The sequence below is a fragment of the Thermobia domestica genome, chromosome 16 (assembly GCF_964235325.1).
Source record: "Thermobia domestica chromosome 16, izTheDome1.hap1.1, whole genome shotgun sequence".
Classification (NCBI taxonomy): Eukaryota; Metazoa; Arthropoda; class Insecta; order Zygentoma; family Lepismatidae; genus Thermobia; species Thermobia domestica.
In genome coordinates this window covers 64,325,720-64,341,503 of record NC_137469.1, presented here as the reverse complement: position 1 = coordinate 64,341,503, position 15,784 = coordinate 64,325,720, and the positions used below count along the sequence as shown (strand labels likewise).

At 32.7% G+C, this 15,784-nt stretch overlaps 1 protein-coding gene across 5 annotated transcripts in view; it reads left to right on the top strand.

The window, feature by feature from the left end:
- Window positions 1-11,925, top strand: part of Ptp36E (protein tyrosine phosphatase 36E) — a 481,316-nt gene extending 469,391 nt beyond the window's left edge. For all 5 annotated transcript variants that reach the window (XM_081742483.1, XM_081742484.1, XM_081742482.1 and 2 more), the window contains 3 exons: window positions 844-1,031; window positions 3,487-3,622; window positions 7,136-11,925. In XM_081742483.1, the coding sequence (XP_081598609.1) occupies window positions 844-1,031; window positions 3,487-3,622; window positions 7,136-7,240 (429 nt within the window). In that variant the 3' untranslated portion in view covers window positions 7,241-11,925. The remainder of the gene's footprint in view (window positions 1-843; window positions 1,032-3,486; window positions 3,623-7,135) is intronic.
- The last annotated feature ends 3,859 nt before the right edge of the window (window positions 11,926-15,784 follow it).

Sequence of the window (15,784 nt, the reverse complement as noted above, 5' to 3'; positions counted from 1 at the left end):
TATGCGTGAGTTTAATATTAATAACAATTATTTTAAGCCAAATAATATGAAATTAAATGTTTTAAACTTCAAAAAAGTTTAGTCATATTAATTTAACAATTCTACTTTATGTTGTGACAGTTGACCTGAAATTGAATGTTATTACGAAAGTACACCACGTACTATTCATGGAAACCTAATATGAACTTGTAACTAATATTACTCAACTATTAGGAATATATTTTAATTCGAATACTCATTCATACTTTGAAACAGTGAGTACATTATAAAAATGGTTTAATAAATTCCAACATTGTGTATGAGAACTCAAAAATGAATTTTCCAAACGTAAACAATAGCAAGTATCTTTTAATTCTGAGAGTAACAGCGTATTATAACTAGACTAATTCAGAGGCATGTGAGTCAATGATGTAAATTATATTACATATGAAGATAAGGTAATTTTTGTGTAAAACATTTGTAATTGTACGTGATTATTCTTTATTGATATAGTCACCGTCACTTGCTAATTATTTATTGACATTGTACTGTCTTCGTAGTGTAAAGGTGTTTGGAACACAGCAATGATAATAACGTAATGTATTTTCTGTCTTTCATTTAAAGAAAACTTTCAAATCAGTCCGCACATTCTCAGATTATTCATACAAAAGGTAATGATCATAAACGTACGCTTTGAGTTTACAGAAAATTAGATTTTATGAAATGTTTGTTTTACTTTATATCAGTTATCAAATCTTGTCAGTTCTTATTCCTAATTCTGATTTTAATCATTATATATAACTACACATGTTAATAGAATTGCTCCATGATTTGCATTCTAATACGTCTAATTACGTTTTTCAGATCGTTTCCCTAACAGAATTAATGGCTGGTGTAAAAGCAGATCCACGAACTGTGCAACTGTTCCAGTTGACATGTTGGCCAATGGGTCATAAGGTTCCAACCTCAACCAATTCCCTGGTAGAACTAATGAACATGGTGGAAAGATGGCGGCAAAGAACGGATTACGGTTCTGTGGCAGTAGTTTCACCGTATGTACATTTCTGGAATTTCGAAATAAAACACAATACTTAAAAAAATATGTTCTTTCCGTGGAATTGTATAGTATTATGTTAATTTAGATAATCATTCACATTGTTTCTGATCATTCACAGAGTGAGCATATTTTATTAGAGCCCCTTATATTTCACTATGACTGCAGTATCAAATATTTTATTAATTGTATAAGACTTTAAATATTCTCTCTCACCTAGACTACCCTATGTGAATTCAAAAAAAAAATTCAAAATCAATTAGTGAAATCGATAGAGTTTACGGAGCTGGAACTATGGTGATGAACTTATATCCTAAGCTTAAAAGAAAAGCGTGAGAAACAACATTAAATTGAAATACTTAATTTTTCATCTCAGTTGCACAGCAAATCGCCATCATTCTGACGGAAGTAACTAAGTCCAAAATATTGATTTTGAGATACAGTCATTTTAAAGTTTGAAATCATCGCTAAAATAGGTTTCTGTGTTGCCGAAAACTTCGTCTTTCCTTCACTTTGTAGCAGATGTTTGTTATAAGTATGCATTACGTTTACAACATAGCTAATCAACCGCTCCATCATTTACTTTCTTATGACTCAGTGCTTAATAACAGGTTTGTTCCATGAATTTTTGTTCTAAATAATTGTTAAAGAAAATTTGACTAAGTCCAAACCCTAATCTCAATGGCTCGTAACTCGGAAATCAAACTCCTTCAAGTTTTATGGACTGGTACGATATATATACAGGGTGCGAAAAAAGTCCCGGAACGTCCAATATCTCGCGAAATATACTGTCTGCAAAATAATAAAAAAAACACGTGTTAAATAGTTTTGAAAAAACTATCCAATGATATCAAACCCACCTCTATCTCTACCCCTTTTGGGAGTACGGGGGATAAATTTTAAATTTAAATGGGAACCCCCATTTCTTATTGGACATTTGGATTTTCGAGAAAAATGATAGTGATTTGACCCAGAATTGAAAACAATGCCTTCACCGATGGCAGCTGAATCAACTAAAAAAAAAAAAAGTACCAGAACCTTATGCAAATGCGAATTGTCAGTCCAGTACTCAGTGACCATACGGTTAGCGTACTGGACTGCGGTATCAGAGGTCCTGAGTTCGGTTCCTGCGCAGAGTAACGATTTTATGTGTATTTTTTGAACCCAAACAATGATTCATACATTTTAACTTCGATAAAAATAATGTATTTGTCCACAATTTATTAACTTGCAAGAAAATACAAATGGCAACAAAAGTGGTTTGTTTTTGTTGTTATCCTATGAACTCTAACACCAATAACCCTATTACTAAGAACCATTTTATAAAGCTAGTTTGCAAAACAAATATCAAAATTTGTACTGTATGTACAGTGTGTACTTGAATAAAGCACTAAAGTACTAAAACTTACGGAATTATTATTTGGGGAAATAACCAAAGAAAAAAATGCCTTGAGCGGGAATCGAACTCAGGACGTCTGATTCCACAGTCCACTAGGCTAACCATATGGCCACAAAGTACGGAACTGACAATTACAATTATCGTAATGTTTTCGTACCTCCTTTCTATTAAGTGTCGATTCAAGCGCCATCCGTGAAGGCACTGTTTTCAATTCTGGGTCAAATCACTATAACTTTTTTCGGGGGGGAGGGGGGGAATCAAATGTGCAATAAGAAATGGGAGTTCTCAGTTAAAAATTTGAAAAAGTTACCTCCGTACCACCGAAGGGATAGGTATACGGGGTTGTATTTGGTATTATTGGATAGCTTTTTGAAAACTATTTAACACGTGTTTTTCTTGTTTTGCTGATCTGTATATTTTAGGAAATATTGGACCTTTCCGGGACTTTTCCGCACCATATATATATTCATAAAGCCCAAGTGAAAAGTAAATGAATATCCCCCATTCTTACGATCAATTAAGTTTGCTTTATATGTCGTCCTAACAAACTGCTCTTTAAGCATTGAAAGTTAATTGCTCAAATTTATTGTTCATGCTTCAGCATTTTTTGAATGATATATTTGGATACCACATTTCCTATTGATCACGTAGTTTGAGCATTATATATTTGTTGATATAATGTGAATAAAATGTCTGCATATCGTGAAATTGGGTGCCACGTATATTAACTTTAGTAGCGATTTACAAGTTAACTCTGGGGAATTAGGTTGCTGAATTAAACGCATAATTTCTTCTTAATAAGCTCTATCGTATGCATCCAACTATGTTTCAAATTCTGATTAAATCACTCGGGTCGAATTCTTGTTAAGCAACTTTTCCCAGACAATTAGAGCCCAACTACCTACATGTTTAATTTGTGGGCTGTAATAAAATCACTTCATTTTGGAATATTTATATTCTAGTTCGACTGAATTGTAAGTTATAGATATAATACGAATAAATTTTTTTTTTTTTTTTTTTTGTAATTTTGTAATCATTATTTCACTTTCTACAGTGATGGCAGAAGTAGATGTGGTATATATTGTGCCGCCAACGCATGCATTGAACAAGTCATACAACATGGAGAAGTTGACGTATTCCAGGCAGTGAAAACTGTTAGAAGACATCGACCACAGCTTATTGAAAATAAGGTAATATTTTAATAGCTCTCTCATCAATTAATATGAATACATAATATAGTCATTGGCAAAAGTGTACACACTCGCTCTACTTCATACAATTGTGTTGGTTTAGAAAGAATGTCATTCTGCCTACTGTACGTATTTATATCATAAATTCATTCGGAATCCATTGACAGAAAAAGAAACTTGTTCTTTAAACACTTTCGTTATGTAAATTTCAAGTAGAAAGTCTAGTTTAAAAATCGGTTTCATTTTTATAGATAGTAAAATTATTTGTTTGTAGAACATTGAGAAAGTTGTCTTATTGTCACCTGCTCCATTTTTATGAAACTTGGAACAAACTTTGCTCTTAGATGTACACGCAGTGCTTTCCTTAATGTATATATTAATAGTATAGTTATTTCACTTATTACTTGGTTGTTTGACCCGCTCCAAAGTAGAAAGCTATCATTATTCTTTTTCCTTTTCAAAACTTCCAAAACATTTATGAATAAATCCACACATTTATATGCTTTTTAAAATTAAGAATATTGGAAGACTCAAACTCAAGATGAAACAAAAGTGTAGTATGTTTATACAATGATAGTTTAGCTTCGACCAGGCAACGCTGCTAAGGTATAAGTAAAGAAGACATGCACACGTTGCTGGAGAAACATCTGAGGGCTCTCTCGACAAAATTTTAATTCCGTGACCGTGATTTAAAGCTTAACATATGAAGTTCTTTTACAAGTTCACATTGATCAGAATGTAATAAGGATATATTATGATAATTAGTGTCATTTAGCAAACTTTTTGCTTAGAATTAGTGAAAACCCTTTGAATACTGATAGATTTTATGCTACCATACCTGCTAGTATAGCAACAAATAGTGTAATTTGTCCTTATAATATCGATCAATAATAGGTACGCTATAGCATCATCGAGATCTCTATGGTATACACATTAACTGAATCCCTAAATGTGGTTAGGAACGAAGGCGATGCAAAGAACTACTGTTAATTGAAAAGTCTGATTGAAGTAACATACAATATATATGATTATATTTTGATTCAAAATTACATCTATTGCAGAGACGAGGCATTCGTATAAGCTCTGTAAGTGGTGCTTACAGTTTAAAAGTATGGAAGCAGTAAACTTCTTGCAAAATTTAAATATCTTTTGAACTAAAAGTATAAACGGAAAAAAAATTAAATGAAATCTTTGAGTTTTACGTCCCACGGTTATGCCGGTTAGGCTAAAGGAGACGATGATTATGAGAAATGAATGAAATGGTGGAATGAAGAAAGTGGGAGGAAACGGAAGGACCCCGAGAAAACCCACGCACACGGTGTTTGTCCACCACAAAGTTCACTTGGCGGGAGCAGGGTTTGAACCCGGAACCCCATGCACCAGAGGTGAACGCTCTACCACTGAGCCACCGCGGCCCAAGTATAAACGGAGTCTTGTTTTCTTTTTTAGTCTTTGGGATAGAGACTGTTCTCTCTGTCAAGAGGAGTTTATAATCCGAAGTACTTGTCTTCTGTTACAATAAAGCTACCTGCATGTTGGCTTTCATGTCCCGTTAGCTAATGCACACCACCCATTGGAGTCACTCGTTCCGAGTGGGTTTGCTAGACCCTGACATTACCCATAGGATAAGCAGCCACGACCACAGTCAGTAGTGGACACAAGGCAAATGCATTAAATGACTATTATGACTTAAATGACTATTTTGAAGGCAATGAAAATGCTTTCAAAATAGTCGAAGCTTGTCAATGTGAGGAAATCTGGGTGGCGCAGCCTTACGATTGCAAGTTAGAGTTCAAGCTCAACATAAAAGTGCTACGGCGTTTGTTTATTGGTATATGGATAAAATGGCAAGGGCGACATCATTTTAGAAGAATTAGAAAAGGAAAAACTTCAGACATAGGGCACTGTCCCACGGTTATGCCCTCTAAAGAATTCGAATGACTAGTGAAAACGAAAGATTGTGAAAGTAAATTTTTAGTGCTTTTCCACGAGACAGCGTACTGTACTACACTATTCCAACCTCTACGGTGACTCAAATCAAATCATACTTTGCATGCATATTGGGTATAATTGTTATTAATAGAGGAACTACGAAAACTGTCGGCTATAACTGAAGAAAAAACATCACTTCAGAAAAAGGGAGATAACATATCGGCTAAATGAGCTAAAGTGAAGAAACTACAGAATCGAAACTCCTGTTCAAAATATTTATTTTTTTAATCTTTGCTAATTTCAAGTTGACGTAGAAGGGAAGATGTAGTACCTTCAGTAAAACAACACAACTGACTCAATATGCATGACCTCACAACATCTGTAATAGTATCATAGGGTCAGCAACATTCCTCTCTAAATGTAGATACAAATTATCATGTCTCGTAAACCCAAAGTTTTTCGATGCACCAATTTGAGAAGATTGAATGAAAGTCTGAATCATATTTTGACTAGGCTATTATGAGAGAATACCCTTCCCGTCTGATTCGTAGGTGGGCACCTAATCGAGTACGCCACGGGCACCGCGGCTTTAACAAAGGAACATAAGTCCAGTTTGATATAAAGGGGTTGTTAACTACCAGCAATTACGTTGATCAACAGTTTATTATTTAAAAAACGGATTGAAACTTCAAAAAAATTTTCCAACCATAGCTGAATTAGTTTTAATGTACTTGAAATAGGAAATAACCGCTTACATCCGGCGAACAAACACCCTATTGATATATTGCTTTGCGTATTAGTACTAAAAAATTATGGAAATAAAAGCTATTGAATTGTATAATTTTATTAATTTCATTCCATTTGTTTAGATTTACTTTAGTTCCACTTTCCTAACATAGCGAATCTCTTCAATCGACATCATATAGCATAGTATAATGTAATATATGACTTGAGCTTTTGCTTTACGGGGCTATGAACATCAAAGATATGTAGGATAGGATCATGTACTATAAACGTAATAAAATCCTATCCATGCTCTTGTTCGTAGCCACGACATTGTATTCTCAGCAGGATTTGAACAGCTAACACGCGCACCGACAACTACGAGACTAGAGAAAAGCCCTAGTGCATTGGTGTAGCTACGAAACTGTAACCCTTTCAGAATGTTAGGGTGTCTGGCAACTATATGGCACGCATTCATTTGAACGATATTAATTGACACATTGATTTTCGTTGCTGGTATGCTAATTCTCTTGATTAACGAAAAAGTATATTATTTTGTTCAAAGATATACTGAAGAATGTCATAAAATATCATTTAGAATGTAGGTTTGCTTGATGCATTTATAAATAACGCCACGAAAAATCTTTCTGACCGTAAAATTAAATCAATCTTCTTTTCTCAAAGCTCTTAGTAAATAGAAAATTTCCTTTCTGCTGTATAAATTTAAGTTTATTGAATACAAGATGTGTACAAGGGCACGTTGTTCTGTGTTTAATTACATTAGATGTACTACAATAATATCAGCATTAAGGCCAATATGATTAGCTTATCGTTCTATTGCTTTTTCTTTCTTTCCAGACTGAATACAAATACTGTTACGATCTAGTTCTTCACTACGTCCTGCATTATCTGAACAGAGATATGGAAGAGAAAGAACGTGAAAAAGATAAGGGCAAGAAGTGATGAGAGTGCGATCAGATCTCTTGTGGATCTGGCTTTGAGATTTCAGCTCATCCCGTGCCATCAACAAGCACTTGCCGAGATTTTTCTGCTGATGGGGCTTGTTCAACAAGGCCTAGCACCAACAACAAAAAGCAGAGGCCCAAGAGTTGCACGGTAGAACGTCGTTCACATTGCTTTCCATTTTGATAAAGGCTTCACATAGCCTTGTTGGTGATTCAATCGTTTGAAACAGAAAACAAAAAAAGAAAGGATATGTATAGAATTCCTTTTCTTGTGCCTTACACATGTATTTATATATTGTCTTCCATAGCATGTTGATAGACCCCTCTTTCCCAAGATTTTCAAACTACTCTGGGATAGGGTATGTAATGAGACCAACATACATATATAAATATTAAACTATGATATTACATTGTAAGCTGTTGAAAGTTTGTTTCACATTTTTTTTCTTTTTGTTCCTTATTTATCTCTTGGCGTTTACATTGCTTGTTTTTTCTTTTTGTAATTATTATAACGTACCAAAAATACTAATTTTTACGTTCTTTGAACATATCAATTCTTTTTACAGTGTACAGTGCACTTTTTTTGCTTCCTCAAGCGCATGTTATATTTTTAAGGTTTTTCAAATTCCATTATGTGTTCATTACGCTTGATTTTTTGGGGACATGTATTTATATTTAATTTGTAGTGTATTGGGAATATTTCGATATTTTTCGAGATGTGTGCAGTGTTATAGTTATGTGTGGCAGAAAGACACAGGAAACAAAATCACGAAGTATGGTGAGTTAGATTTGTATTGTATGGCAGGTAAGATTCAGCTCTTGGGTGTTTGTTTCACAGTATCAGAATATTCAAACAAACAGCTACGAAAAGCAATAACTTAGTAAAGGGGTATTTATCATCTGAGAATTAAATGTATTTCTCTATCCATAGTTTGTAATTGACTGCAAATACACTAGCTATGTACATATAAGATTATTCACTACCTACAGTATTTGATAATAGATATATATTAACATGACAAGCGACTTGGAATATGAAAGCAGCAATGATGATTCCTACAAGGGACCTACTTCTCAATGTCACTTAAAATCACATCTTTAAAATTGTATTTCATTTTTCATCTTGTGTATATAGTAAACACTATAAGTTCTTAGTATATGTGTATATATAAATATAAAAGAATTTTTGTAGATTTGCTAGTGTGAATTCGTATTTATGGACGCTCTTATTGTGTGCTCTAAATCTGCACAATTCAGCATAAATCAAAAATGAAATTTATAAGCCAAAAAACTGCAGCCACAACATTGTTACCGAACTAAAAATAAATGAAACCAATTATAAAAGTGAATGTAATCGGTATTTGTAGTTAAGAGAAACAAGTTCTAGTTTATAATTCAATGTTTATTGTTCATTAGTACTTTTATCTATCGTTATTGTTCCCTTGTTTACAATTACATAGATGCATTACATATTTATAACGCATAATTAAATATTAAGGAGGTTAAAATTCTGAAGTTGATCTAAAGAAATTATCTTTACATCTAATAGTGTAATGTAAAATTTGAAATACATATCAATTGCGTCGTCCATGAAGGTGACTTGCTCTTTTTAAAATAAAAATAAAATTGTTACTTCCAGTATTGATAGCGGTGGTGATAGTTCTTTTATATATTTGGAGGAAGTAATATCTGAGAATATAATTGAGAAGCAAGGTTTTTCTTATTGAAAAATAGGAATGTATTTATGACTGAACAAGTGAAATGTTGTGGATAATTAATTTTTTGTTAATAAAGGCAGACAGGTGAGTAAATCAATTATGAACTGTTGTTATCATAGTACGGTTTGACCTTGCTCTATTTTGTTGGCCTGAGGAAGTAATTATAATAAATACAAACCTTACCATTGTCGTTGTTTCTAGATTAAACGCACTTTCTGAAGAAAGAAAATATACTAACTGCACATATTATGTTTAAACAGTATGTTTCACAGTCTAATAATACCTAATGTAGCTATCTTGTTTTTACAGTATACATCTAGTACTTTCTTTCAAAATATTAATTCTATTGATATAATTAGGTACATCTTGTATGTATTCTTGTAAAATATGATAAACGTTAGATCATGTAAAATGTTCAAGATTGAGACAGCCTTTTTTGTAAATATTTTATATATTTTGTAGGCTCGATTGTTAGAAAGAATAGAATGGAATAGTGAATATCAGATAAATGTATTTACTACATTGATGGCATTAGGGTTACAGAGAGTAGTATTTTTCGTATTTTAACCAAATAATCGTAACAAAGTTAACACAATGAAAACAAATAATTTGTATTACAAGGCATAGCTGTTTCAGACAAAGACATTAGTTAGAAGTGCGTTAGATTATTGTTTCCATTGTCGAATTGTGAGTACTTCGATAGTGACATAGACATTAGTTTCGTGTCTTTTAGTTTTATAGCGGACATTTAGGTTAGTTTTCAAGATTAATAGCAACAAACCAAGACGGCGTTTCGGAACAAAGCTGAGTATTTTAAACGCTTTACTTGTATCAAAAGCTTATTGGCAATTCGCCGATTATAGTAAAGATGCTAGAACTATTTAGGTATAGGAGCAAATTCTCAATTTTTAATCAAAAGTTTATGCCAGTTTTTTTAAAAATAAAAGTATAATCGTTTAGTGATCTAAGTCAATTGTATGCAATAGATAACTGAAATTTAAACCTTTAGAGGCAAATTACGTAGATATATCCGTGCATTTTTCATATGTGGGCTTTTTTGGACCGAACCAGCAATATTTATATTTAGTATGTCAATTTTCAAAGAAAAAAAGTAGAAGTATCCGTAGTTGTGGTCTATAAAAAGATGATGTGATTATCATATTCATACAATTTTCTTTAAAATGTTTACTAATTTGGAGAGCATCATATGTCACTGCTACAGTGTTAATGTAGAATAAACATTAACTTGTTTTAGTAATAAAATTACTATATTAGAACGTGTCCATTATGCATTTAATGATAAACGGAAAATGCATATACTAATTCTTAAATAATAAATATGTAATCTGTACAATTATCACTGGTTAGTTTTGCAAATTTCTAGATATATTATTCTGCATTCTTTTTCTTTACATAAATAAAAATGTCTAATGTCTTTTATATTGACCAAATTTTTGAGAAAAAAAATAATAATGAAATGTCCAACTGACATAAACTATTTTAGTAATTGGAGAATGCTTTGGTTATAAATCACTGCTGTTTTAATTTCAAAGTAATTAAGAACTAGGATGTAACATGAGTCAAGTTTATATTTATTAACAAATTACAAATAAGTAAAATGATATTTATTATATAACTATATTGTTATATCATAATAATATATATTATAAAATATTGAAACATGTTTAAAAAATACGTATTTATGAATTTATATTTTTTTTTCAAAATACGAAGATTCTTAATTTTTAACCAGTAAACATCAGTTTGTTTTACACACAGTTAGCTGAATTATTAAATAACAATTAAGAAAGATAGTAAACCGAAGCAGAAATGTTACTATATTATATGAAGTTAATTTGAAAATTTTCTTCTTTCGTACTTTTCCAAAAATGAAGATTTTAAAGCATCAAATTTATTGATTATATAACAAAGCTTTATATGGTATTGAAAATTGTAGAAGTTTATTAACATAAATAATTAAGTTTGATGTATTACTAGTAAACATTTTAAAAATATAACAACATAAGACTTACATGTGCATCAAAACTATATATATACATAATCTTATTGTCTTATAGCCATAAAATAGATGCACATACTTATTAATACATCTTGTACTTGTTTTATATGTAGAAAGAGAGGTATTTTTTCATTGATGGGTAGTCAAATATAATAGATGTCTAGATTTGGTATAGATTTTTTAATCTTGTAACAACACCAGATCAAAAATCAAAATAATGTAAGTCGTACTTCCTTTTCCTGTTATTGCTTGAAATGAGGTATATCTGAATGTAGGAACAAAATTTCTAAATAGTTCATTCACAGAAAACTTTAAGTAAAAGTATAAGATAGAAAAATAAGTATATTTCGGTATTTAAAAAATCCAATTTAAGGAAAGAGAAAAGTACGGGTGCAGTAGAATATCAATTGTTGTCTTCATTACATTATTTATAATTGCTTGTAATGATTCAGAAAATCTCCACATTCACTTGGGAAAAGAAACAAATAAAGAATGTGGCATTTGACCAAGTATGCTACACCAATCTATTGTGTGATCATATCATTCAAGTGCGTATGTTACCTAGAAATGTATATTTTCTATACAAAGAATATTATATAGCTGTAAAGTTGACTAGAGAAAGCAAACTCCAACAACAAGACTATATAAATATATATGTATATTTAAACAGTGCTGTGATAAAAGAAAAGACTAGAGTCTTTATTCTTAATAGCTAAGTAATTTTTGAACTAGTTGCATCAGCAACAGCAACTTTGTAACTAGGAAAGCAACAACTTGAAGTTTGAGATTATGGCAGTTTCTCTGCACCTGTCCACCAGAAAGGTATTTTGTGCTTGTGGAACAAAAACAAATATCATTCTCTTTAATATAATAATATTGTTGTAACTATTTCATGATTTCTATGCTAACTGATAACACAAATAAAAAAATATGAACATTTCTGTAGTTGGAAGCTTTATTTTTCTAGTTTCTAGGTTAGTCCCGCTTCTATTCACTAGCGACTTGTCTATAAAATAATGTTTAATAAATTTAGTTTAATGCAAGAGAAGTACGTGCTACATTTTTTAACATAAATAAACTTTCTCCCAGTACAACCATCAGAATGGCTATATTCAATTGGCCTTATTTAGAACAGATAGAGGACACTACAAAATAAGTTATTGGTGACAATATTAGATCTTCCCACATTTAATTTATTCATATGCGTGATTTTGGACATTCTGAAGATAGGGTTGCACAAGCATTGTTGGTTTATGTGAATATGAAAATTACTCTAATAAACTAATTCTGAACTGAAAAGTACTTCGTTCTAATCATTGTTTTTAAGACTCAATTCTCCGTGTTTCCACATCGTGATATTCGATTCTTCTAGAGTATTTTGGTTTATGTTTTTGATGAAATGACGTCCACAAATTTCATAATTTAATGAAGACAGTTCGTAAAATTCCCAGTATAAAGTTCCATCAAGTTACAAAAAATGTTGGATTATCTCCTTCCAAAACTATTTAATATTACTTCCTCCACGAACTATCTATACTTTCGTCTCGATTGATTCACATTCTACTCTGATACAATGAAATGAAATATCTAAGCTTTACGTCCCACGCCTATGCCGGCTGGGCTAAAGGAAACGGTGATGATGAGAAATGAATAAAATTATGGAATGAAGAAAGTAGAAGGGAACGGGAGAACCCCGAGAAAACCCACGCACACGGTGTTGTTCACCACAAAACTCACATGGAGCGAGCTGGGGTCGAACGAAGGATCCCATGCATCAGAGGTGAACACTCTACAACTGAGCCACCGCGGCCCTCTATTATACAATCATGCACAATTTAATTTCCACCTTTTGTAGTGTAACCTGCATATAGAAGCACTTCTCACCTCTTTACACGTGCCTAAATAGTTTTAGGCATTTGTAATTTTTTGCATTGACATAGCATTGGCACGCAAATTTTTAAAAATGATTATCATGGTTAATTGAAGGGAAAATCATATTTGGTGAGTTCAGGGTTAAGGTTTCAAGTGGTAACCGTTTAAAAACTGAAATTATTCTCGTCATTTTCTGTCTATCTTTCGCATCTTGTAGCAAGAAGAGCCTAAGCTGGAGAGTCAATCACAGCGCTCATTAGATCAATAATTTTAGTACTTCAAATCTCTTTTAAATCAATGAATCATACATTGGTAGAGAATGTTAATGACGTAGTTACATTGTAAGTGCTTTTTCACCACCAGTTTAGACGTAAGATCGCGTGCTTTTGTTTACATATGATAACACATTCTTTCCATCCAACTTCCTCTTCAGTCTTATTAACCACACGAAATTATTATCCTTAGTTTGATTGTTGTATCTTCATACGAACTAATAGTACGTCAATGAAACTTAGTAATCTACAGCTGAAGACATGTGGTGCACGTAGGAATTCATGTAAATGTTCTCAGAAAATTCATACTCACAAAACTATTTTCATGAAGAATCACTGGAAATATACATTCTTCATTACTTAATATAAATGACAAATATACTGCGTAAAGGTCTGCTCACAGCAAAAAAGAACAATTAATACACATTTTCACTGTAAAGTATTGGATATTTATTATATCCTAAGAAGATGATAAGCTTGGTGTTGAAATAACATTCCAACTGGTAGACAAATTCAGTTGTTTTAACACTATCATGTTTTGTTGTGTAGGGATGCAGCAACATCAGAAACTTTTACTGAATCAAAATATCATTACATTGTCCAACAAATAAAAACTTTTTTATACCTCCGCAATTAAAATAGGTGATTCTTAAGGAAATGGTAATGCTAATTTCGAAAATCAGCATAAGTATGCCCTGTCAGGTCAGGTTCAAAAGATATGAACATATCTATTATACGCATTATACACAGTACAATCACGAGTATCCGACACAGTTTTCGGGATATTTCTCAGTCCCTATTTAACCGATTTACAGAAAATGTTAAGGGAAATCTTCTAGGAATATCTAGCTATATCTCCCAAAATTTGAAACAGATCGGTTGAAGAGAGACTGATAAATAGCCCGGAAACTTTGTCGGATAATCTAGGTCCTACTGCATTATACGTACAATAAAACATTTCTATACAGATTGTTACATGGTCACACCTATTTTGTTCATCAAACCAGTAACGTCTGTAAAGAAACACATATTCTCCTCCATAGCAAAATAATGTGCAAAGGATTGATGTCTATGTCGAAACTCAGAAAATTTTGAACCAGGAACAAGTAATGTCCATTGCTGTAGTCTAGAACCTAGAAGTTCGGATGCTTCTTTCGACAAATTTGAGTCATGTCCTAAATCATTTAAGACTTCCCGCTCTATTAAATGTATATCACTATCAGCATGTATTGGTATGTAGTCCGGATCTTTTGACGTAGAAGCCACTGGCTCTGGTGAAACGTCAGGTTCATTCCAGTCTTCTTCTTCCACTGTCCATGTATCAGGGGGTACAGGTATTGGTAAATCGTCACTGTGAGCCACAGGTCGTATGCCGAAAGAATATCAGGATACTGTATGACGTGTTATGGGGCGTTTACACTTAGTCGATTTGCGTTCGATTCAGTTGAATTGACGTCACTTTCAACTTAATCGACCGTGTAAACGGGAATTCAACTTAATCGCTTGTTGATCGAAAGCGACTAATCGACTGGCAACTGAATTGAAAGACGTTCTATTTTCTGTGGTTGAAATAATTGAACACATCCATCGATCTGATTCGGCCTAGTTGCTTCGATTTAGTGGCAAATGCAGCGAGTCGATTTAGTCGTGCGACTAAATCGACCAAGTGTAAACGCCCCATTAGACATGCCGGAGATCTTCCATGCAGAAGTAACAGTCATTAAAGTGGCTTGTTGGTATCCTCTACACCATCGGTACAGTAAACGGCAAGGCCTTTAGTTTCCTATGTGACCACAACGTAAGATTTGTTGTACAAGTCAAGCAGCACTGATGAGGAGCCCATGGCTTGTCCTGGTCATCAATTCGACAACTGAAGTACAAAAAATAAGTAAGTTTTGTAATGTTATATATTTTCTTCCTTTGTGGTTTGGGTGTAAATCTAGCACACACATAACAAAAATCATCCGGATGATAAGTACACGTTCGGCGTGAACCAACTCGTTTTATTTTGTACCAGTAACTCACTTGATACACTTCACAACACTCGATTTCTAAAACAATATGCTTTGACCACACTTTAACAATACAGGCGCGAAGAGGTCTTGTCAACAACACACTGCCACGCGTTAAAGAGATCTTGTCAACAACTTCCAATTCTGACACCTCACACAGGGATGTATATTTTTTTGCAAGGGAAGGGAACACGATAAGACGATGAGACATAGGTTTTCTCACTTTGAATGATCGATGGTCCATAGGAAGGATTGCTAATATACTTTAGACATAAGATATGTTACCATTGTTAACCCAAGGATTTAGCGATTTTCGAAATTGTTTCCTTACAATTAAGGTTTTTAGTGATTTGTCGCAGTACGTTTAGTGATATTATTATTAACGTTGTTGGCAACACTGCATAATTGTTATTTATCTGAAAAAAGAGACAAGAGAGCTCTGCGAAGCTCACTGTACTTATGACAAAGTATTATAAACTTCCACTTTTCGATTCTTGACGGTTAATTGGGCTTACTTTACGTTCTTCATTTCAATAAATTACATGTATCCTATGAGTGATATATATATATATCTCATGCAATATATCAGAACTGAGACGTGATGTGCAAAAATTATAATTTTCGTTTTCTACACACCAAAATCATTCA